Source organism: Hyperolius riggenbachi, chromosome 3 (assembly GCF_040937935.1).
Source record: "Hyperolius riggenbachi isolate aHypRig1 chromosome 3, aHypRig1.pri, whole genome shotgun sequence".
NCBI classification, from domain to species: Eukaryota; Metazoa; Chordata; class Amphibia; order Anura; family Hyperoliidae; genus Hyperolius; species Hyperolius riggenbachi.
Genome location: NC_090648.1, coordinates 123,513,698 through 123,539,957, shown reverse-complemented (window position 1 = coordinate 123,539,957; position 26,260 = coordinate 123,513,698). Strand labels below are relative to the sequence as shown.

General features: G+C 45.5%; 1 protein-coding gene across 1 annotated transcript in view; it reads right to left on the bottom strand.

The window, feature by feature from the left end:
• GGCX (gamma-glutamyl carboxylase) overlaps nucleotides 1–25,286 on the bottom strand; it is a 75,386-nt gene extending 50,100 nt beyond the window's left edge. Inside the window, exons 1-3 of the mRNA XM_068274874.1 lie at nucleotides 25,181–25,286; nucleotides 17,201–17,419; nucleotides 3,304–3,462 (exon numbers count right to left, since the gene is read on the bottom strand). Coding sequence (XP_068130975.1) covers nucleotides 3,304–3,462; nucleotides 17,201–17,419; nucleotides 25,181–25,202 — 400 coding nt within the window. The 5' untranslated portion in view covers nucleotides 25,203–25,286. The remainder of the gene's footprint in view (nucleotides 1–3,303; nucleotides 3,463–17,200; nucleotides 17,420–25,180) is intronic.
• Between the last annotated feature and the right edge of the window lie 974 nt (nucleotides 25,287–26,260).

Here is a 26,260-nt window from a genome sequence, read left to right as displayed (position 1 = left end):
GATGAAAAACTAACTATAACAAGTAACTTGTCTATATATCTTATCTAAAGTTTAGATAGTTTACACAGCAAATCTAGCTGCAAACAGCTTTAATAGAATATGATTATTTATTCCTGTGATACAATGACAGCAGCCATGTTGTTTGTAAACATGACACAGAGGCAGGCTTATCTGTATCTTGAGCCATCAGCCTAATCCCCTCTCCTCCTCCCTCCTCCCCTCTGCCTCTGAAATCAATGGCTAGTAACACCTCCCCCTCCTCCTGCCCAGAATGAGCTCCCATGAGCCCTTGCTACTGCCAAGGCTCTCTGAATACCCGTGGGTGTGGCTTTTTTAGTTTATAGGGAATTAGAGTATTAAAGAGACTCTGAAGCGAGAATAAATCTCGCTTCAGAGCTCATAGTTAGCAGGGGCATGTGTGCCTCTGCTAAAACGCCGCTGTCCCGCGGCTAAACGGGGGTCCCTTTACCCCCAAATCCACCCCCGCAAAACTTGGTCGTCAACTTGGTCGTAAATTTTCTCTTCCTGGAGGCAGGGCTAACGGCTGCAGCCCTGCCTCTCAGCGCGTCTATCAGACGCGCATCGCCGCCTCTCCCCCGCCCCTCTCAGTGAAGGAAGACTGAGAGGGGCGGGGGAGAGGCGGAGGTACACGTCTGATAGACTCGTGTGAGGGCAGGGCTGCGGCGGTTAGCCCTGCCCCAATGCGGAAGCGCTCCCCGGCTGTACGGCTGCACGTGCCCCTGCTATCTATGAGGTCTGAAGCGAGATTTATTCTCGCTTCAGACTCTCTTTAAAACAAAAACAAAAAAGTATTTGGCTTGAGGAATGCCCTATAATCAATAGGAAAGGAACACAATTATGCAATGAGTAAAAGTTCACCTCGGATCCACTTTAACATCCTGTGTTTACAAATGAGATCTCTGCCGTGGCAGTCAGCTGTCACAGCTGAGGGATCACATTACAACTTGTGATTAGACACAGATGAGGGGGAATTAGACAGGCTAAACTCTCTAAATACACGCAGGGTGCATTTCTCTATGTTTTCCTTCTGTCCTGTGCAAGAGTTCAGGTCCGTTTTAAAACATGAAAGAAGGGGAAAAATTATAATTTTATAAGTATCGGTAGCTCACAAGCTGAAGAAGTGTGGGCACCTCTGCTATACATGTGAGAAGACATTCTGAATGCTGTATGACAAATAATGAGTTTCAGGTAACTGTGGCTAGCAAAGAGCAGGAAAGAGGGACATCATGTGCAGGTGATTATATATGTAAAAACCAGAAGCGTTGTGCAATATTTAGCAGGAAATAAATACAGCTTGCCGTCCATTCTCACACTTCAGCAAACAATCGCTGCTTTACAGAAGCCACTTTCAGTTTCCAGATGATTCAGAAGCAATATAGATCTCACATGAACCCATGTTGTAAAATGTGTGCTAAAAGGTGAGATTTGATATAAAAACTAGAAGAAATTGAAAGGTTGTCTGCAGAGGACAATCCATAGCCGATTTCATTTCATGAACTGGCCATTAAGGCAATGAGCATACATGCCTGTGCCAGGAGTCTCAATACAGAAAACTATAAAATAGATTAGCCTGTAAATTATACAAAAAAAAGATGCAGGTTAAAATGTATGTTTAGTTAAAGTGGACTTAAACTCTTGCACAGGTCAGAAGGAAAATGTAGAGAAATGCACCCTGTGTGTATTTAGAGAGTTTAGCCTGTCTAATTTCCCCTCATCTGTGCACAGCAGAAGTAGGAGGCGTAATGGACAATCACTGATATTAATATACAGAACTATAAAGGCAGGTGTCAGCCTACCGCTACCTTAATGGCGGCTAGTAAACCAAATATATAATAGAATATATACATTTTATTTCTACACAGTGGACTGCGTGTTTCACAGCTTGATGCTGCTCTATCAGGTCAGTGTTGTGCCCAAGAAGTGAAAATGTGAAGCCTGGAGCGCCAGCTTCACATCACTGACCTGATGAAGCGGCATCAAGCCGTGAAATGCATTGTCCACTGTGCATAAATAAAATTTGTGTATCCTATTATATATTTGGTTTACTAGCCATCAATAAAGTAGGCTGACACCTTCCTTTAGGCTACTTGCACACCAAGACGTTGCCTTAGGTGCTACGTTAAGGTCGCATAACGTGCATCTAATGCAACGTATGGTGGTGCGGGAGAGGACGGTAGAGTGAGCCGCGTTAGGCGGCTCTATCCGTATAAGGTCTCCCAGAGTGGCGCTGATTGGCCGGCGGGACCACGTGATGTGGAGCGAGACACTCCGCATCACGTGGTCCCGCCAGCCAATTAGCGGCCGCCAGTGCAGTGAATATTAAGTAGCCATGTGCGCGGCTACTGTAGCTGCATCTCCCCGCCTCCTCTCCGCCCCCCACTGAGCATGTGCAAACAGTCTAACGCGGCTATAGCCGGTCTAACGCCGTAGCATGCTGCACTTTCGGCAGAACGTGCAGCGTTACATGTAACGCAACGTGGGCTGTGTGAATAGCCCACTTGTGTTACATTGCTGTGCGTTGGAGGAGCGTTACAGGCGCACTAACGTGCGCCTGTAACGTCTTAGTGTGTAAGCAGCCTTATAGTTCTATATATTTATATCAGTGATTGTCCATTGGGCACCTCCTACTTCTGCTGTACATCCTTCCTCAACCCTTAACCTGGGGTCTAGTTTATGATTACATCATTAACCCATCATTGGGAGTCGCACCCTGTATAATCCTGAAAGACCGAGTGGAGATGGTACTTCTCCACATGCTGATGCGGTGGTTACCAGTAGAGCAACCCAGACTTGTGACTATTTTATATACTTATTTCTTCATTTCCGTATCTCCTGATACACTACATCGGGCTCCCGGTGTCCCCATGTTTTTTTGTCTCCATTACAAGATTCCACCCCTTATCTGTGACTAATCACAAGTGTAATTTGATCTCTCAGCTGTGTCAGCTGGCTGCTGTGGCAGAGCAGCTCATTTGTAAATATTGCATCGCGCCGCACGTCATCGTTATGAAAGGACTAACACTGGCCTGCGGTGGGGTTTGGTAAAAATGCCACACGGAGCCAGTGTGAAAGGCCCCTATGCCTGTTTCCATGAAAGCAGGAAGTAGACACACTGCAGATTTATTACAGGATTTGTATCAGCTGTAACAAATAATTTTTTTCTTTAAAATGTTATTATGCTGTTGCTTATCTTTTAGAGCAGAGAGGAAGTTTTGAGTTCTGGTCCATTTTAATATAACTACACCATTCTAATCAAGTGATGTGTATTTGATAAGCCCTCACCGAGTAGCATGATCACATAGACCAGGTACATCCAGTCCAGGGGCAAAGGTTGGAGGTTGTTAAATAGGGGAAATCGACAAACATCCAGCCCGTCTAGATACTTGTGGTCCAGATAGCTGAGACCTCGTTCCTGGGGGATGTCCAACACCATAAGCAGACCTGCAAGTAAGGAAGACATGTCCAGATTATAGAACAATCAATATTACTGTTATTATTTCACATTGTGCCTAACATCAATACAATCATATCACTAACTGTCCCAGGCAGGACCGCAATCTTCTGCTGCTACTGTAGACTGGGGGGAATTGTGGGAGGACCAATCATTCTGTTTTTTGGGACACAGGAAGAAACCCTTACAAATAGCAGAAGTACGCAAAACTCCAGGAAGATAGTGTCTGATAGCCAGGGCCAGCAATACTATAGGGGCAACTGCCCCAGGGCCCCAAGCCGGCTGCTAGACCCCCCCAACTTTATTGTGGCCCCATTCCTGCTGGTCGCGTAGCAACTGCCCCAGGGCCCCGAGCCGGCTGCCCGCCCCAACTTTATTGTGGTCCCCATCAAAGTTTTTGGCAGTTTAGCGACTCACCTGTTCCAGCTGGCTCCCTCATTGTGGCTCCATGCATTCCCATCTTCATCCCTGCTGGTCGCATATTCTCTGTGACCTGGTGACTTATTATGTAATAACCAGGGCCAGATTTACCATAAGGCACTGTAGGCATGTGTCTACAGGCGCCTGATGATGGAAAGGCGGCTCACTGCCCTCCCTAGTGCCTCCCTCCTGCCTTACCTATGTAGAGTCCTGACTAGAATGTAAATAAGAGGTTACTTGCCCTGCTCTCACCATTCCACTGACAAGATCTCCCTTCAGTCAGGTGCACCTCTAGCTACTTAAAGTGAACCTCCGGACTAAAAATCTACTCAGCAGAACTGAAAAGGCTTGGTGTTTCTTTAACAGTTTCATAGCATCAGAACTTTGTTTTTCTTACCAAAGCATCATTTTTAGCTGCATTTTTATCTAAGCTCCACCCATCAAATAAAAAAAGCCTGGGCTTTTTTTCCCTGATGCTGTGCAGAGCATGATGGGATTTCCTATGTTGTTATTCACGTTGCCTAGCAACTGGGAGAGGTGCTCAGGACACAGGACAGTTGGAACTGTGTCTCATGCTCCGTCACCTCCTTTCAACCAAAAAGATGGCTGCCATCATGAAATCAAACATTTGCCTGTTCTTTTAAAACAGAGTGGGTAAGAGATTATATTACCTATCTATTTTAATTAATATAACTAATGTAACTTAATGACAGTATGTTTGTTTAGGCTGGAGTTCCTCTTTAATACTGAGGATAGCTCTGGCTACCTAATGCTAAGGGATACCTGTAGCAAGGGAACAAAGGTAGAAGTGACAGCTGGGCCAGCCAACACACTTGCAGTGCGGTTCGGGGGGGGGGGGGGGGGTTAGTAGGTTAATTGAGGGTGAAGTCTAGGGTGCCAGGACATCTGTGGCTATAGTGATAAGGATAAGAACCAGAGGCGCCAAAAAGAGTAAAAACAATATTAAGATTAAAAATTGGGGGGGAGACGTACTCGACACCCATCAAAAAGACCAAAAACCAATAGAAGACACAATGTCTGGTCAAAAATTCAGCAATTTATTAGTACTCCCAGGTGCTACGCGTTTCACGGGATTATCCCGCTTCCTCAGGCAATCAAACAGGAGCACAAGCTACAAAAAATACAAAAAAATAACATACATAAATAACGGACCCCAAATGCTTGTGATAATTTAAAACAGAAGTCAGCGCTTCACAAATAAAGTGCAAACAACAGTGCAGGCATGAACCTTATGTGTATACCAACTTTAAAGAATCTATCACTAGGGGTAATTTGAGTATCTATATAAGTAGATGTTCCAGGGATACAACTTCTAAAGTGATAAACATATATAACCTGTATATCCTATATACCGCTATTTTTAGTATCATGATTAATCATAATGGCTGTCATCACCCAGTGTCTAGTAATTTGTACAGCCCTCAAATGGTTGTGATGGTCTGTTGCATGATAAAAGCAGACCAGGTCTAAAATGGCTTAACCTAAGATGACATGGTCGCCAGGTAAATTATACAGTGCAGTGCTCAATAAATCAATGATAAAAAGAATAAGCCTAGTGAAGACAAAGTAATGAAGGGACTTACCAGTTGGGGGTCTGGAACGAGCTTAGCGCCTCAGTGGGGAATGAGGCACACTGAGCACTACAAATAGCTTGGATGAGCGGAGAACGCCGTCTCCGCATTGTCCTGCGTCACTTCCGCTACGCTGAGCGGAAGTGGCATTTAGCGCGCATGCGCCGGAGGGTGTCGGCGCCATTTTGGATATGGTGTGCTAATGGCAAATGTGTCCCGCTCGTATGCGGCTTTACGTCAGTCTAAGCGTACTATGTGACGCATATGTATACAAAATACTGGCGCTACAGGCGTCTGAATGCCACAAAAACGCTATGGCGTCTTTGTGCATCCAATTGTGCGTAAATAGTGTTGATGTGCAGAATAATAAGGTGATGGGAGCTCGAACCAGGGGGGATCAAGGGGGGTACTTGAACATTCGAAAATTGAATATAAGATATATGAACCTAGGGGAATTCTTCTAGAGGGAATTCAGTACTCGTATCTTATTTCTCATAAGGCATAAACAAAAATACATAAATAAAAACAAAAAATACGCATCATATCTAAAACAACAAGCTGGAGTAAACATATAAATTGCCATAAAGATCAACATATTAATAAAATAATTTTTTAAAAAGATTTTTTTTAAAAATCCAACAGCAGAAAACATTATGTATCTCAGTGGATCGAATATAAGTAAAAGAGAGGACAAGTACAATAAAACCTTATATCACTATCAATCGTAGTGCAACTAATAGCACATATAGATTCAGTATCATTTGGGTATACAAATACCTTCTTCATTTTTTCTCTAAAATGCTTTCTCTAGGACCTCATTAAGACCGTTAGGGACCAGACTTTTTAGGATATTGATCCAATAGATCTAGTTCTGGCGCAAGGCTTCAAAGGTATTTGGGATGTGTGGGGGAACCGCCTCTATGAAAGTGATACGGAATAGAAGGGGATTTTGATCATGATGTGTGCCAAAATGTCTAGAGACGCTGTGGAGTGCTAGACAATTAATAATGTTTCTCTTGTGTTGGCCGACCCTACTGCGGGCCTCCTGGGTCGTGCGGCCACCGGCATATGGAGTGGTTGCCTAGGGGCAACCCATGTTTGTGAGTATAACTTTTTCCACCTATTTTGTCTCTATTGCTTTGAAATACCGCACCATTTGGGCTCTCGGTCTTTTGTTTTTGTTTCTGAAGTGCATCTGTGCCTATAGGTTCCTGTGACTTAAATCCTGGCCTGGTAATAACATGTGCCTGGTCACGGTGGAAAGGCACCCTTGCGAGAATGAAGAAAAGAATGCATGGAGCCACAGACCAAGGGAGGAGCGTGACAGCCAGGACAGTTGAGTTGCTACACTCTGTATGGACTCTGGGTCCACAATAAAGTTGTGAGAAAGGCCAGGGCACTGGGGGTTGGTGAGGGGATTTAGGATTTAGAAGCAAAAAAAAAGGCCCCCCATTGCCGGGGGGGGGGGGGGGGGGGCATAGATGCGTCAGGTCTGTTGGGGTAGGGTCTGTCAGGGAGGGCCCTAGTACTGCAGCTACTTGGCTCTGATTCATCATGCTGTTCAGACTGCTACCTGCTAGGGGCAGTGCACAGACTGAGCTCTCTGAGCTTGCAGCCTGACGGAGGTCTGTGCTACAGTAGTGACTGTTGAGGAGCTCCTGGCCGAAAACGGCTATTTAGCCGCAAGATGAAATGGACGCGCAGGTTCATCCCATTGTAGCTTGGTTACCGTTATGATTAACCTTCCAAATCGGCGCCGTCCCTGAATTTATCGGTTTTTATAACGGCTATGATTCGGCAAAGTCAGTTTTGTAAATTTCCAAGCCGAAAGATGAAATGAATGTTTTTTTAGGGGCAGGAGGGGTCGCCGCATAAGAGGAGAGCTGTGGCCGCAGATCGGTGGGGAGGGGGGAAATTCCCCCCCCCCTCCCTTACCTCGGGCTCTCCTCTTAGCACACCCCACCTGCAATCAATCATTGGTGGTGCTCGTGGCAGCCGCGGTGGCGGCAGGCAAGCTGAGCACATACCTCCTTCTGGCCTCCAATCACTAAGAGCTTCATAGAACTTCCTGTTTACACAGGAAGTTCCATAAAGCACTTAGTGATAGGAGACCTCCGGCTAGAAGGAGGTATGTGCTCAGCTTGCCTGCCGCCACCGCGGCTGCCACGAGCACCACTAATGATTGATTGCAGGAGGGGAGCGCTAAGAGGGGAGCCCGAGGTGAGGGAGGGGGGGGGGGGAATTTCCCCCTCCCCACCGATCTGCGGCCACAGCTCTCCTCTTATGCTGCGACCCCTCCTGCCCCCAAAAAGTCCCAGAGCGGGCATTGAACGTTGCCGTTAGACATGAGCTTTGCGGCAACACACACGTCCATTTATAACTGCGGACAGTATTCTCGTACCGGCTCCTGGCCAGATACATTATAGCTGATTTCTTTGACATTGCTAGTCGCCAATCTTAATTCTTATATTCAGACAGAAAACAAGCTCTGCCACCAAGTGCCTTATCAGGACAAGGAATTCATTTGTTACTTGAGTTTGACAGTATTTAGTGGATTTAACATAGTATGGCCTAATGCAGAAGGGGAATGTTTGTCCCATTTCACTGCATAATCCAGCAAACAAACGGCAAGCATCACACATGACTGAGATTTACACAACTAGATGTAATGGCCTGTACTCACGGGCTGCAAAAGTGGCCTGTCGCCAGCACACGTGAGCGTGTGGGCGACAGCTCCTCGCCAGGTCCCTCCGCGTACACACGCGGAAGAGGGACCAGTGGCGCGCCGGAAGCTGTCGCCGACGTTCCTCCTCCCCCCGCCGGAAGCTCCGTATTCCTTTATGTATGTTGCTGTCTAGCGACAGTTGCGGCGGCGACTGTCGCCAGGCGATTGACCGCGCCAATCGCCTGGCGACATCAGCGACGGGCGACAGTTCGGGGTGCGCGCCCGTGCGACGACGCATACTCACGGTCGACCTGTCGCCGCAACACGCGCGCGCCGCGTGTTGCAGCGACAATTGTAGCCCGTGAGTATGGGCCATTACTGTGTGCCTCAAACCATAGGGAGCTGGCTCTCCCATCCCGAGACTCACATACTCTTACTAACATAGCCTTATAAGCTTGAGTTAGTGGAGCTGCATCCAATAGTGGGGGTAAGGTGAGGAGCAATGCACTCAGTCATCCCTGTAAAGTGGACCAGAACTCTTGCACAGGACAAAAGGAAAACATAGAGAAATGCTCCCTGTATGTATTTAGAGACTTTAGCCTGTCTAATTACCCAGTCATTTGTGTCTAATCACAAGTTGTAATTTTATCTCTCCCCTATATCACCTGACTAAGGCAGATAAGCTCATTTGAAAGCACAGGATGTTAACAATATGTCTTCTTCCATGAAAGCAGGAAGTATAAATAGTGCAGATTTATTGCAGGATTTTAACTACCTGCGGACCGAGCGCAGTATAAATCTACGGCGGGCAGGGGGCGCTGCGGTCCTGACCGGACGTAAGCTCTACGTCCCATTAACCACGCGCCCCAGCCCGTCCCCGTTGCTCGGTCCGCTCTGCCCCCGCCGCAATGTGCTGCCCTGCCCCCTTTATGACGGCAGAGCACTGTGAGCCGGGCAGGAGCCGTTTTCATTGGCTCCTGGCCCTGTCATTCATGTAAGCCGTTCCCATTGGCTTACATGGAATGACAGGGTCAGGAGCCAATGAAAGTGGCTCCTGACCGGCGCACAGCGCTCTGCCGTCATAGCGACGGCAGAGAGAGCAGCCTGCGGCGGGGACAGAGCGGCGTGTACAGCGGGAGCGACGGTAACTTGCGGCGATTCGTCGGGAAGCGGCGGTTTGCTGGACCAGCACCCTCTGGTCCTTAAGGGGGCAGAGGGTGCTGGTCCAGAAAGGGTTAAACAGCTGTAACAAAGAAATGTGTTTTTTTTTTTAAGTTATTAAGCTGTAGTGTATCTTTTAGAGCAGAGAGGAAGTTCTGAGTTCAAGTCCACTTTAAAATTCCATTTGCCAGATCTTGCTCAGGGGACACTTGTACACGTGTTGATTTTTTGATGAGAAGGCCCTGAATGAGTTTCGTCTAGCGAGTGAGTCTATTTGAATCTTGTAGTTAGATAATAAGGCTCTGTTCCCACTGACATTTTTCGTCTGTTCTCCACTCATTGCTAAACTGACAGGAGCTGTTACCCCTTGTCACTCTGCAACTCTGTGCAGTCCTTGATAATCCCAGGCAGCCGGATGCATTCCCCATATATCCTATAGACCCACAGGATCCAGCTGGTCCATAGCGGACCATCAGAGCAGACACTACACTGTCCACTCCAGCACCTGATCCGGCACTAGTGGGAACACAGCCTAGTATTATCCTTATTTACTGCACCTACCCTATGGAATGCCTTGCCACACCCAATCAAGATAGCTCCAACCCTGGAGGCATTTGCCCTGGAGAGCGATCGATCGAATTCGTTCAGATCGAATTCAATTGGACCGATTAAATCCAACATGTCCGATCGGGACTCGATCGACAGTGTGGTTGATTTTGCATTGATAACGAACCAAAATCGATCACACTATTGATCGAGTCCGATTGCACATGTCGGATTTAATCGATCCAATCAAATTCGATTAACCGCACGTGGAATTGTATAATGTAGATGGGGCTTAAGATTATGACCGGAGAGGGATCTATCCTTTGGCCACATCAACCAGTGTATAGCTAACCTTAGTAAGTAGTGGATTTGAGATGATCAGCCTAGCCTTTTAAGCAAGATAAAATTGTGTAAGAAGACCATTCCACAATCAAATTCAGAGATGTTAAAAAGGAACTGTCGCGAAAATCGTAAAAGTTAAAAGGCATACAAATAAGAAGTAAATTCCTTCCAGAGTAAAATGAGCCATAAATTACTTTTCTCCTATGTTGCTGACACAGCAAGTATTAGAAATCTGACATTACCGACAGGTTTTGGGTTAGTCCATCTCTCCACAGCGGATTGTCAGCATGGCCTTTATTCTTTATAAAGACATTCCCTGAAAATGGATTTATACAAAGATGCTGGCCAGCCTCTGTACTTGCTGCACACTTTTTTGGCAGTTGGACGGAACAACTGCCATTCACTAAGTGCTTTTAAAAATAAAGAAAATCCTGAGAACCCCCCCCCCCCCCCCCGCCCATGAGAGGATGGGCTAGTCCAAAATCTGTTGGTAATGTCAGATTTCTATTACTTACTGTAAGGTGCCCATACACTCGTCAGATTGGCAGCAGATAGATAAGAAATGCATCTGATGATCTATCTGATGCGTTTTTAGAACATTTTTTACCAGGATAGAATTCCAATAGATTTCAGTTTGAAATCTATTGAAATTCGATCTGATGGCATTTTTTTGCCATCAGATTTCCATTAAGGCCAATGCAAACTGATAAGCAATCTCATCAGATCGACCTAAATTTTCCACCCTGCAAGTTCGATGGAAATCCATCGAAATCGGCCGTTGCAATCGATTGATCGATCGATCGATCGGGATCGATCGGTCGGCCAGAAAATCGGCTGAGTGTATGGGCTGCTTAAGTGACAGCGACATAGGATAAAAGTAATTTATGGCTCATTTTACTCTAGAAGAAACGTACTTCTTAGTACTTCTTATTTGTATATGTTTACATGTATTTAAAATTTTAAGATTTTCGCAACAGAGGTCCTTTAAGCAATGTAATGTAAACAACAGAAGAAGACTGCAACAGAAATGCCAAATGATTGTTAACCAAAAAGATTGTTAAACGATGTAGGGGAAAGTGCTGTAGACTTCGCGGACGCATCATTTAAAAATCCTTTGTAGTTCTGTACAAACGGCTGACCATGAATGATTGTCTAATGGTGGCCATACATGGTACAATTTTTCCATACAATCTTACCATTTCTATGTAATATAAGGGAACTGCATAAATTATCCTTTCAGTATATTCACTTAATTTACCCTTATACTACATAGAAATGATAAGATTGTATGAAAAAAAATTGTACCATGTATGGCCACCATAAGTCATCCATCCTGTCAATCGTTCAAAATGCCCGAGCACCATCATGAATTGTTCATTTGCGATTTGGGTTTTGAAAGATGAGTCATTCATCATTCTAGGAGGCTTTATTCTCAGTAGCTAAAGGTATTACTGGCTGCACAGCTGTGAGCCCACAGCAGATCAAGGGTCATTCTCTTTTGTTAGGTGGGGGAGTAGCAGCAGCCCCTGTAATGTGGGAGGGCTGATGTGGAGCAGTGATAATGTGACCTTTTATACAGTTTATCCTCTTGTGAGGACATCACCTATGTAAACACAGAAGTGTGGGGGTTATCTGACTGGATAAATGGGAAAGTTCTGCCTAATGTCTCCCTGCAGGAAAAACACGTCAGTCTGGCTGTAGGTTATTTAGGCATATTTTTATCGATAGAATCAAAAGAGGAAAAAAATGTAATAACACAAGGACAGTAGTTTACAACCCGCCAGTATAGTCTGTATAACAGTATTGCTCAGTGTTATCCATTTGATAAGACAGGACGTTTAAAATAATAACTCAACTTTGCTTTCTTAAAACAGAAAGAATTTGCGATAATTCAGGTTGGAGTGAGCTTGAGATGTCTCCCAGTGCAACACTGCTGAATATATGCAGCAGTGCTCTCCAGGGCAAATGCCTCCAGGGTTAAAGCTATCTTGATTGGGTGTGGCAAGGCATTCCATAGGGTAGGTGCAGTAAATAAGCATAATACTAGGCTGTGTTCCCACTAGTGCCGGATCAGGTGCTGGAGTGGACAGTGTAGTGTCTGCTTTGATGGTCCGCTACTGGGAGACATCTCAAGCTCACTCCAACCTGAATTATCGCAAATTCTGTTTTAAGAAAGCAAAGTTTTGTTTTTCTTAAATAATAACAACAGGAAAACATTTGTAATGTGCTTTTCTCCCTCAAGACCCAAAGAACATAAGCTTGTCTCAGATCAGTACATAGTGATGTGTTACAGTGGAAAAAGTTCTGATCATCAATGTCAGACTAAACGGGTGGCGTTTCAGTTTTGCCAAACTGACAGGAGCTGTTCACCTTTGTCACTCTGCAACTCTGTGCAACTCCCAGGCAGGTGGATGTGTTCACCATATACCCTATAGAGGCACAAGGTTCCAGCTGGTCCACAGCGGACCATCAGAGCAGACACTACACTGTCCACTCCAGCACCTGATCTGGCACTAGTGGGAACACAGCCTAGTATTATCCTTATTTACTGCCCCTATCCTTTGGAATGCCTTGCCCTGGAGGCATTTAAATCAAAACTGAAAAGCCACCAGTTTAGTCTGACATTTATGATCAGAACGTTTTCCTCTGTAACACATCACTATGTACTGATCACTATGACCTGAGACAAGCTTATGCTCTTTGGGTCTTGAGGGAGAAAAGCGCTTTACAAATGTTTTCCTGTTGTTGTTATTTAAAGGACAGTCGAGGTGAAAATAAGCTGATGAGAAAACAATTGTATCTATCCTCCTTCTCCTAAAAATGACATTTTTAGATATCCCATAGTTGACAGAGGTGCCTGGCTCTTCTACTGACCACATATGCTATTGCTCCGTTGTTATTGCCTGATGAAGCGGGATCAAACCTGCGAAACGCGTTGCATATTTGGAGTTATAAATAAATTATATTGACTGTCTTTACTACAGTCGTTGTGTGTCTACTTGGAGGAGGCAAGTCCACCAATACCTCCTCTATTTACCAAGAATTTGGATTTTAAAGAGAACCAGAGATGAAGCAACCTCATGTATTTTACCTTATAAATCAGTGGGAACATGACAGTAAACACCTAATCTGCTCTTTGTTACATTGTTCTCTGTTTAATTTGCCTGTTATCACCTCTAAGATAAGAATCCCGACTAAGCAGTCGGTCTGGCTTTGCTACAGAATAATTATAGCTGAGACTGTGTTCTTTGCTGTCTTCAAGTCCAAGCCTGCCCCCTGCTGGCTTTGCTCAGGAATCATTATAGCTGAGTCATTATAGCAAAGCCAGAATCAATGCTCAGTCAGGGATTCTTATCTCAGCTAGATAACAGACACTTTTAGCAGTGAGGATGGAACAGAGAGCATGGTAAATGTTTTCTCTAATGTTCCCACTGATTTCTATGGTAAAATACACAAGGGTGCTTCGTCTCTGGTTCACTTTAAGCTCATTTAGCTTCCTTTTATCCTCTTGGCGCCTCTGTTCTCCTGCATAATATTGAGTCCACCCTGGGTGGAGGGTTAAACCTGAGTGGGGAACCTGCCTTTACAGTGGTTGCCTAATGGTAACCCTGGTTTGTGAGTATTAATATTTACTCTATCTAGTAACCATTTACCAGTACATATTACACTATTGGGGCTCTTGGTGTTCCTTGTTTTTTATTGATGGTCAGCCGTGTGTACAGAGCTACAAGCGATTTTTAAATGATGCATCCGCGAAGTCTACAGCACTTTCTCCTACATCGTTTAACAATCTTTTTGGTTAACAATCATTTGGCATTTCTGTTGCAGTCTTCTTCTGTTGTTTACATTACATTGCTTACCATCTCTGAATCTGATTGTGGTATGGTCTTCTTACACGATTTTATGTTGCTTAAAAGGCTAGGCTGATCCTCTCAAATCCACTACTTACTAAGGTTAGCTATACACTGGTTAATGTGGTCAAAGGATAGACTCCTCTCAGGTCATAATCTTAGAGGGATCTATCTGATCGCATCCTTCCATGCATGGCATACACATTTTTAATAGATTTCAGCATGACATTTTTTTTCCATGAAGAGCAATTGATCCAACTTCTACCATGGGGACACGCGACAGCACATGCCGCGCGCAAACGATAGTTCAAACGATCGCTGAACTTTGCGTGGGAGTCATCAGTGTTCTAACTTTCCGATCCACTGTGACAGTCGTGATCACCGTGCACCGCGAAAGACGTTCGTTTGATCACGCAAACATACCCAGGGTTGCAAAATCTGGGAAACGATTGCTGTTAATGGAAAAAGTCACGTCATGGAAAAAAAAGATCACATTGTAAGTACAGACCTTAAAGAGAGCCCGAGGTGGGCTCAAAAAATGAAAAAAAAAAAAAAGTAGGCTACCTGATTTGCTGGGCTGAGCGGATCAGGTAGCTGCAAAAACCGCCGCTCCTGTGGGCCGCAAGGGCCCACTTTAGTGACCTCTTGGTCACGGCACTGCACTGAGAGTCTGTGTGTCTCTCATAGCGTGCAGGGAGGCGGGGGAGCAGCAGGGGGTGCAGCCAGGGGAGAGAGCTGCACAATGGCAGCTCAGGAAACCCTGCAGGAACGCCCCTGGCGGGTGTTTGGAACAGGGAATTCCTCTCCCCTTTACCTCCGAGTAAGCGACAAATCTCGTCCTTAGCTCGGGGGCTATAGTGCTGCGGTGGGGGGGGGGGGCAGAGAGCGGCGGTTGGAAGACACAGAGCCATGTCAGACGGAGGTCCCATCTGCCCCCCGAAGATCCACCTCAGGTTCTCTTTAAGGGTCCATTCACACTAGGATGTTATTTGCAAGTGAGTCACCCTTTGCTAACTGCCAGGGATCAGCATAGCGCCCCTGCACAAGCAATCTTACGGGATCACTGCAGTGATTGTGGCGCATTTGCGATTATTGCCTATTGCAAACACGCTGTATGCAGCATTTTCCCAATGACTGTGTCGCGATTCACTAGAATGAGAATCGTAAAACGCGATTGTCGTGATTTGTGTTTACAAGTGTGAACGGTGTCTTAGTGTATGGCCTTTACCTCTGTTAGCAGTAACACTGTACTATTCTCAGCACAATAATAGGAAGCTCAGTAGCATTAGTAGGTGGTTCTCTGAGAAAGGATTTCCTCTTGGATCTGTTTTCAGGAAAATATTCAGCTAGGCATGGAAATGTTCACTTTCAACCAGAAAGGAAACAAAATAATAGAAAACAAACACCCAAGCAAACTGCAGATTTATGCAGATGTGAAGAGGTCATCACATCATCTGACCATTCGCAATTGGAATATAAAATTATAGATCTCAGAAGGTAGTCATACACGTGTAAATTACTACCCACCTAACGTGGCAAACAGATCAAACTCTGTCTGATTTAAATTTGATCAGACGTGGATCGAATCTCCTCCCCCCACCTCCCCTTACACACACACACACACACACACACACACACACACAACACGCACGCACGCACGCACACACACACACACAGACTTTCAATAGTTTTAATCATTAAATATATTGAAAATCTATTGAACCTCAGCCTTGCGCTGTTTTACACAGTGCAATGCTATGAGTCGTCAATCGAAATTTTCTGTACCACAGCAATTTTTATCAATTTTTGACTTAAATGCAGCTTGCAGTGCTATAGATTTTGATCAGAATGATCAAATCTACAAGGGAAAATTGTTGTGTGTATAGCATGGTTAAGAGCTTCACCCTATGTCTGTGCTCCACCATGCTCAGTGATGTCTGTGGAGGAATTTTCCTGCCTATCTCTATTAGGGCCGGTTAAGATAGCCTGCTGGCGGCATCCGTCCACGTCATTTAGCGCCGGGATCCACCGCCTCCCGCACTGAGATGTATGGAAGCGTTTATCTCAATGAATTTAACATTGATTGCATGAGTACCACAGAAAATCGAATTTTCTGAGACGCAGCATCTAGCATTGTTTGCATTCATAATTCTGTATACAGGTAGTCCTTGGTTAACGAACGAGATAGGGACTGTCATCTAGTTCTTAACCTGAATCTGTCCTTAACAATAACAACAATAACAATAATATTTATATAGCGCTTTTCTCCCTGGGGACTCAAAGCGCTGTGACCCTGCATTATGCAGTCTCAAAGGCTAGGGAAAAGAGGTGAGTTTTTAGCCTTTTTTTAAAGCTGTCCAGAGAAGGAGCCTCTCGTACTGATTGTGGAAGTGAGTTCCATAGAGTAGGGGCTGCATAAGTCGAGACAGCGCCAGATTGTGGCATTTTAAATGTTTTTAAGTACTTTTACACTTATCTAAAGACGCCATGTGTGTGTGGGGAGGTGAGCAGATACATACTGCACACCTCCCGTACCCTGGCGTCACCCTCCGCCTCTGAAAAACACTTCCGTATCATTAAACAGATCCGCGCCCTCTGACCCAGATACTGTACTGCCCTGCGCATGCGCAGTATGCCAGGTCGCGTCCTGGCATGCATCAGAGGGCGCCGATCTGTTTAATAATACGGAGGTGTTTTTCAGAGGCAGAGGGTGACGCCAGGGCACGGGAGGTGTGCGGTATGTAGCTGCTCACCTGCCCACACACACATGGCGTCTTTAGATCTATGTAAAAGTACTTAAAAACATTTAAATCACCGCAATCCGGCGCTCGCGGTGACGTCATGGACGGGGCGGAGCTATTGGCGGGCCATTCGTATCGGTGGGGCGTTTGTAAAGCGGGCGCACATAACCTGAGGACTACCTGTACAACGCAACAACGGAACACATGTCAAACGCTTTCTGGTGACGAGGCGCCTGCATGTACACACAGAGATATTTTGTGTCAACAATCAATTGTAGAGAGATTGTGCTTTGTAGATCCATCCCGTGACTATCTGAAGGTCTGAATGTAGCATAGGAGACAGGCATTGTTATATGGTGATTTCTTGCTGGCAAACAGAGAGAACAACAAGTGTAGGACTTACAACTCACCAAACAGGAAGCGGAATACTCCAAGACCAGCGGGGTCAGTTGGCCGGTTCAGCAAACTGACAAATCGTTGCCAGCTGGACAGATCTGACCACTCAAAACCAAACACCCGCTTCATGAAGCTGCTCTGTGACTGGCGTGGCAGTGTTGCTGGTTTCTGTGGTGCGCCCGCATTCTGATTTTTGCGCCGCCTCACCTGGGAGGCCTCTGCTTTCAGGGCAGCTGAAAGAAAAGATGAAATATTTTGGTCATGAAATAATCTGCTGCCTGGAAGGAAAACGCAGCAGTGAGGATGCCCAGAAGCTGAATTTGCTGTACGATTCACAGCTCTCTAAAGGACAACTGAAGCGAGAGGGATATGAAGGCTGCCATATTTATTAATAAATATAGATAACAGCTGCCTGGCTATCCTGCAGATGCTCTGCCTCTGGTACTTTTAGCCATAGACCCTGAACAAGCATGCAGCAGATCAGGGGTTTCTGACATCATTGTCAGATCGGACAAGATTCTGGTGTAAATCAGACACCGCTGCAGCCAAATAGTTTAGCGGGGCTGCCAGGCAACTGGTATTGTTTAAAAGGAAATAAATATGGCAGCCTTCATATTGTTCTCACTTAATCTGAAGTATCCATACATTTTTGAGTTTGCATCAGCTAGCAAGTCAGTGATGTTCCAAACCTAATTAATAGACTAAAACCACTCGTGCTTAAAGGATACCCCAGGTGACATGTGACATGATGAGAAAGACATGGGTATGTACAGTGCCAAGCACACTAATAACTATGCTGTGTTCCTTTTTTTCTTTCTCTGTCTTAAAGAGTTAAATATCAGGTATGTAAGTGGCTGACAGAAAGTGACTACAGTGTGACCCTCACTGATGAGAAATTCCAACTATAAAACACTTTCCAAGCAGAAAAAGGGTCAATAGTTCGTCGATTTTAGCTCTGGCATACTTCAATGAATGTGTCATTGAGCAAAAACAATAAAACAGTTAAAACTTAAAAAGTAGATTTAAACATAAAATAAAACTATGGAATATCTTAAAAAGTCATTTTTAGGAGAAGGAAGATAGATACAATTGTTTATTTCATTAGTTTATTTTTGCTTCGGGTGTCTTTTAAGCTATAGGCATATGTTAGATAGTCTGGACATGAAAAACACTGGTTATTAAAGCACACCAGAAGTGAGAGGGATGTGAAGCTGACATATTTATTACCTTTTGAACAATGCAAGTTGCCTGGCTGTCCTGCTGATCCACTGCCTCTAATCCTTTTATCCATAGACCCTGAACAAGCATGCAGATCAGTTGCGCTGACTGAAGTCTGATTGGATTAGCCACATGCTTGTTACAGGCGTCCATGACTCTCACTTCAGTTGTCCTTTAAGAACTTTTGTCACTAAAAAAAAAAAAATCAGCTTACAGACAAGCAGCTGAACTTTCATGTTCTTTCCTTGAAAGAGGAAAGTGGGAGATATATTTTCCTGCAGCGTCATATTTCAGAGAAAAAAAAATGGTTTCTATATCATGGTCCACACTAACTATCCTGCAACTATCTATTAATTTCTCCAAAGCAAACACAATAGATTTGTACTGACCAAAACAATTATTTGTGATTGAAGTCTAGTGCAAGCAGAGGATTCGAGGATTCCTGTAATGTCGTTGGCCTCACATTCAGGATTCTGGTGATTTTGACACTATTTAGATTAGATCGTGAGCTGCTCTGAGGGACAGTTAAGGTAGCCATACACTGGTCGATTTGCCATCAGATTCAACCAACAGATAGATCCCTCTCTGATCGAATCTGATCAGAGAGGGATCGTATGGCTACCTTTACTGCAAACAGATTGTGAACCGATTTCAGCCTGAAACCGATCACAATCTGTGGTGGTGGTGCTGCCGCCGCTCCCCCCGCCCGCATACATTACCTGCTCCGCCGGCGCGACTGCCACCGGTCACCGCTGCTCCGTCTCCGCTCTGGTCTGGTCTCCGGGTCCGGCATGCTTCACTTCTTCCTGCCCGGCAGGAAGTTTAAACAGTAGAGCGCCCTCTACTGTTTAAACTTCCTGCCGGGCTAGAAGAAGTGAAGCATGCCGGACCCAGAGACCAGACCAGAGCGGAGACGGAGCAGCGGTGACCGGGGGTAGTCGCTCCGGCGGAGCAGGTAATGTATTGCCGCTCTATTGCGTCGGTCGTCGGGCACTCGAACGCCGCTAGCAATGCGCTCCCTACCCGCGGGTGATCGACGGTAATTTTCCGCACGGAGCGATCGATGGGATTGGACGAAATAGATCGAAATTCAGCGTGTAGCGGGAACGATGTGACAGCAGATTCGATCCCAGTGATCGAATCTGCTGTTGATCGGAGGGGAATCGGCCTAGTGTATGGCCAGCTTAAGGGCTTGTTCACACTAAAGGTGCATACACATGCTCAGCGCTCAGCGGATCGTTCAGAAACAGCCTTTTCAGTCCGCACTACTGTTTGGAGAACGCCCTCCCAGCGGGAGGGTCTGACGGACTCGTCGTTCTCTATAGTAGTGCGTGTGTAACGCACCTTAAGGGAGTTTTCGCCTTTTTTTTAAGCGCCGGTGATTTTGAAAATCGCCCTAAAAGCGCTTGTGCAATGATTCCTTATGGGAGTGTTTATATCTGTGCGTTTCGTCTGCTTAAGTTTCCACAGACCAAAGCGCTGCCTGCACCATTTTTCAGGCAATTTGATTATAATGGAAGGTATAGGAAAAGCGCAAAACGCTGACAAAACCGCTTTGTATAGCGATTTCCCCAGCGCTTTCATGAATAAATACATTGTATTTATTCATTTCCAGGTCAAAGAGTTCACTTCCTGAATTGAGTCAGGGAGAGAAATAACAAATAGATCTGCAAAAGAGCTTAGAAAAGCACTTTATAAAAAAAAAAAAAAAAGGTACCACGCAGGTAAGCGTTAAAAAACGTTGCGCAAAAAAATAAATAAATCGCAAAACGCTGGAGTCAGGGATTTCAATTTTAGATGTGAACAAGGCCTTAAAGTGCCGTATATGATGCCAGCGATATAATATAAATACTAAATAATAATACTCAACAAAGCGCTATTGTAGTTCCAGCTGCAGGCTGTAGGGGGACATATCTTGTTCATTCTCCTCCCTATCCTCTCCGTACAACACAACAGTCCACACAACAGAGAGCCGAGCAGTTTCATCTGTATGCTAAATATGGTCAGTGAGATGCTAACAATTCTAGCTTGCATGCTGACTTAAAGGACAACTGAACTGAGAAGAATATGGAGGCTGCCATATGTATTTCCTTTTAAGCAATACCAGTTGCCTGGCAGCCCTGCTGATTATTTGGCTGCAGTAGTGTCTAAATCACACCAGAAACAAGCATGCAGCTAATCTTGTCAGATCTGACAATAATGTCAGAAACACCTGATCTGCTGCATGCTTGTTCAGGGCCTATGGCTGAAAGTATTAGAGGCTGAAGATCAGCAGGATAACCAGGCAACTGGTATTAAATATGGCAGTCTCCATATCCCTCTTGCTTCAGTTGTCCCTTGCAGGTAAAGTAAAGTACACCATCCTATTTAATACCTTAATCCTACCTAAACCGCCGTATCCTCGCGCCTATAGACTATCTAAAACCCCCCTAACTTGCCCTCCCTCTCCCCTGCAAAATCCACGACTTTCTTGGTCGTGGATTTTGCTGCCCGTATTAGCTTCTGTGTGAGGCAAGGCTATGAGACGCAGCCCTGCCTCACACGCGTCTGTCAGCGGCGGAGCTCCGCCTCTCCCCCGCCCCTCAGCGTAGGAAGACTGAGAGGGGCGGGGGAGAGGCGGCGATGCGCCACTGACAGACGCGTGTGAGGCAGAGCTGCGGCTCATAGCCCTGCCTCACACGGAAGAGCTCCCCGGATCGTCCCCCAGGGAGTTAGGGGGGTTTTAGATAGCTTACAGCCGCGGGAATGCGGCGGTTTAGGTAGGATTAGGGTATTAAACAGGATGGTTTAATAAAAAAGGATGTTTAAGAGGCTTCAGAGTCTCTTTAATGCAAACCATATGTATGTTGGAACTGGGCCAATCCAAGTTGGCTCTGTTCTAAGCTTCGTAAAGGTTTGCAATAAATTTACATGCAAGCCAAATGACTAGAATTTTACTGACCATCTCTACTTTAGGCCAAGTTCATATTAGAAAATATGAGCCAAACGGATCCGATGAGCGGGTCCGGTCTCCGCTTCACCGGATCTGGATGGCTCTGTGCACATTGGCAAACAGATTGGGAAAATTGATCTGATCACCGATGGATTGGATTGTTTTTCACTCCAGCAAATACATACCTAATGGCAGCGGTAGAGGCTTCCTCTTCTTGCTCTGTGATTACACAGCGCGTCATGTAGTCACATGACACGGAAGAAGACGGAAACCTCTACTGCCGGCCTTTAGGTATGTATTTAAGGCCCGGTTACCCTCACTCACCCACCCGCCTGCTGCACCCCCCCGCCGCTCAGGTTCGCGTCCCATCCCCCATCACCCGTGGAAAGGTCAGTTTCTTCACTATTGTGAAGAAACGTTCCGTTTTCCATTGCCCCAATGCAAAAGCATTTTTTGTCCAGTTCCGTTCCACTGGGCAGAACGGTCCGGAAAATTAGGGCCTGCTGCATGTTTTTGGTCTGGGGAATGGAACGTACGGAACATATCCATACCAACGGACGCATGAGAACGGTCCAATAGGTGAACATTGGATCCTTTCACATCCGTTCCGTTTGTACAGTATACGTTCTGTAAAAAAACGCCGATGTGAACCGGACCTTAGAATACTTGGGGGGAAGGGGGGGGGGGATTGGGGGATGGATTGTCACAAGACATTGTTTCCTGTGACACGTTTCCCTTGTGTGTATGTGGCTTCAGAAGATGCAGTATTCTCCAGGCCTGTACATGAGGCCAAACTCATCCCATTTCACTCTGTGCAGTGTATAATTTACTAAGGCTCTCCACAGCCTCTACCTCACATTTCTGTGCTCCGGATTCTATGCTAAAGGGACAGTCATGTTAGAGAGAAATGTGTTAACTCATGATGGGGGACTTCTGTAACTCATTATCACATGCATGCTGCAAGAAATGTTAATAACACACACTGCTGCTAAGTATATTAGGAGACAAACAAGACTGTTACAGACCACTGCCAGGGCAAGACCCACACGTGTGTACTGATGTTAAAGAGAACCCGAGGTTGGGTTCTAAGAATGATATCCGCACACAGAGGCTGGGTCTGCCTATACAGCCCAGCCTCTGTTGCTATGTAGTGTCCCCCCAGGCCTCCCCTGCGCTCTGCTATGCCTCCATAAATCACAGCCGCGCTGTCGACACGCAGCGGGCTGTGTTTACCTATGTAGTGTCACTCTCGCCACTCCCCCTGCCTCCTGCATAGCTCCGGTCCTTGCCCGCGTCCCTTCCCTCCAATCAGCAGGGAGGGAAGGGACGAGGGCGGGGACCGGAGCTATGCAGGAAGTGGGGTGAGTGGCGAGAGTGATACTACATAGGTAAACACAGCCCGCTGCGACAAGCTTTGTGTCGACAGCGCGGCTGTGATTTATGGGGGCATAGCAGAGCACGGGGGGGGGGGGGGCCTGGGGGGACACTACATAGCAACAGAGGCTGGGCATTATAGCCAGACCCAGCCTTTGTGTGTGGATATCATTCTTAGACCCCACCTCGGGTTTTCTTTAAGGCTCAACACTACACTTAAAATAATACATGCTACTGTAATTAAAACCCATGTATTTTATTTTCCCATTTGTCCCGGTTATGACACCATTTAATTTATGCCCCTATCACAATGTATGGCGTCAATATGTTATTTGGAAATAAAGGTGCATTTTTTCAGTTTTGCGTCCATCACTTATTACAAGCCCATAGTTTAAAAAATAACAGTGATATACTTTACTATATACATATTAAAAAAGTCCAGTCCCTAAGGTAACTATTTATGTATCTAACGGGGGGGCGGCGGGAGCGAACACGATCGCGCGCACCAGGGCTGAGCAGCAGTGCAGGCTATCTGGACGGATATATCCGTCCAGATAGACTTAAGTGGTTAAAGTGGACCTGAACTCTTGCACATGACAGATGGAAAACAGACAACAGCACCCTGTATGTATTTAGAAAGTTTAGCTTAATTCCCCCTCATTTGTGTCTAATCACACGTTGTAATTTGATCCCTCCCTGTGTCACCTGACTGCCACAGCAGATAAGCTCATTTGAAAGCACAGGATGTTAACAATATGTCTGCTTCCATGAAAGCAGGAAGTAGAAACAGTGCAGATTTATTTCAGGATTTGTATCAACTTTAACAAAAAAAAAATTTCTTTAAAGGTTTTTATGCTGTTGCGTATTTTTTAGAGCTGAGAGGAAATTCTGAGTTCAGGCCTAGCGCTACGGAAGATGTTGGGGCTATATAAAGTATAATTATTATTATTGTGAGCCTCCTGATGGAATGAGATTTTTTTTTTTCTATGTAATTTGTAAAGCTTTTCAGAAAACATGTCAGCACTATATAGTTTACTGTTTCAACACATTACTCTCCATGCATCACACCGCACTACACATCCCAAGCTAGCACCATATTCCTGTATATGACCCTCCAATCTATACAACTCTTATGTCTGGTACACACTATGCAAATTTTTGTCGGATAGATAACTTGATTTTGTATAAAAGTGATCGGAAAATCGATCAGAAAACCGATCGGATATCAGATTGGACCTGTCAGAAATTATCTATTCAAATAGTCTATCTGACTGGAAATTCCATGGTGTGTACCAGGCAATACGCCGTCCATATATAAGTCTGTAGTGGCCCAATATGGTAAAAAAATGAATCAATCCCTGATTGAAAATTGATTGGGTAACACTGATCAATTCTACTATATTGTAGTCATCATACACAATTCAGCAGAAAGTCAACTGAGAATCAATCACACCACCAGAATTGTACTGCTTGATGCAGTACAAGACTATGGCCATCAACTTCTATTACCCGACCTGCTTAATCCCTGGTCCACACCATGCAATTTAAATTGATGGGAAATTTCCAGTCGTTTGATAATTTCCAGTATGCCCAGTCTCCTTCCAATCGAGAAAGGAATAGATTTTGAAATTAGAACTGCACAGAAATTAATCCCTTTCTAGATTGGGGCAGCCCGGTGGCGTAGTGGTTAGTGCTCTTGCATTGCAGCGCTGGGTCCCTGGTTCAAATCCCAGCCAGGTCAACATCGGCAAGGAATTTGTATGTTCTCCCCGTGTCCGCGTGGGTTTTCTCCATGCACTCTGGTTTCCTCCCACATTCCAAAAACATACAGATACATTAATTGGCTTCCCTCTAAATTGACCCTAGACTGCGTTACATGCACTACACAATATAGACATGTGACAATGGTGGGGACTAGATTGTGAGCTCCTCTGAGGGAAAGTTAGTGACAAGACAATGTGCTCTGTACAGCGCTGCAGAAGATGTTGGCGCTATATAAATACTAAATAATAATAGATTGGAAGCAGATTGGACATGCTGGAAATTATCGAATGGAAATTTCCTGTTGTTCTGATAGGAAAATTGCATGGTGTGTACCAGGCACAACAATGATTTCACCAGCTCATACTAGTAATCACTGTATGAAATAAATCAACAGCTGACTAATCAGGCATGTTGAGGCAAAAGATCACTGGCAGATTCGACCAAAGTGACTGAATGTGTATGTCCAGTAGATGATCATTTTTCTAATAATTGTGCTTCTATTATAAGCTAGGTTAGACAACGTGGCCAAGTACAGATCACAATTCACTCTCTGCTGTCCATTACCCCTTATTCTATCATGCTGCTTCTGAATCCCTCTCCCCTTATTTCATCCTCTGCATACGGCAGTATATGGTAATGTCCGTGCACACTGACTCTCCTGGTGGCATTATTCCAAACGCTGCCCGAGACCCCCCATTCATATTACCTGCACTCCGTTCTCTGTCCATTGCTACTATGAATGAACTTTTCTTCCCAAAAGTGCCACTAAGGCACAACCGTGTCCCCGTCTCGGCGCATGCGTACTCAGCTCACCGCTTCCGCCTGCGTTCCACACCTCGCTGGGAAACCAGGTTTTGCTGTAACATGATTGGTCCGTGTAGTTAAGGAGGTGCGGCTTAAATTGGGCACTGTCTGGTACCTAACACAAGTATGTGATTGTGTAACTTGTGTTTGCTTGGTAACTTTATATACCGTCCTGGCAGATGTGGAGACAGAGTACACAGTCATGTGATTGAGAGCAAGTTCTCATCGGCTTACAAGCTGGGGAGAAGTGACAGACATTAGGGGATGGGAGAGTGGGTGAGAAACTGTCAGCGTAAGGGAGTTAAGAAGTCAGGATGGGGGAGCAATAAATGCTGAAGAGAATCAGGGGCTGCAGCTAAAAGTACCTGACATCCGATCCTTCAGCTCCCTGCAGAGTGGTTTCCCTCTATCCTTCCTGTTCTGTGCACTAAGCCTGTTGCACAGGGAAAACACCATCGCGGGGGAGGTCAAATAATCCTGTTTGTGCCTGCTCTGAAAGTGTCAGTCACAAATAGTTCAGCGCTCACCCTACAAGAAGGGTGAGAAACTGGCTAGCTGCAGCTTTCTTCTTCCCCCAGTATGATTTGTGTGCCGTACATGCTGTGCCAGAAGCAGTGCAGTTCTGCTATTGGACTGGCTCACGGGCAGCAAGGCACTGGGGATCAGCGGTGACCGGATCGCTGATGCCTGTACGCTCCCTAGTCAAGCGAGAGAGAGGAACAGGCAACAACTTTAGAGGAGGGATGCCTGTCCAACAGTCCAAGTAGCAATGCAGGTGCCAGTGTGGGGACTGAGGGGAGTGAATCCGTGCACAAGCGGACAGGGGCGGTGTGGTGAAATTTTTTGCAACTTTATCAGATTTTGCAACCGGTTGCACTTATTTATAGGTATAGCTATCAGAAAGTGCAACCTAACCATTGACTTTAACCTATCTGTATCAGAAAATGCAACCCAACCAAACCCTATTCTCACACAGAACCCC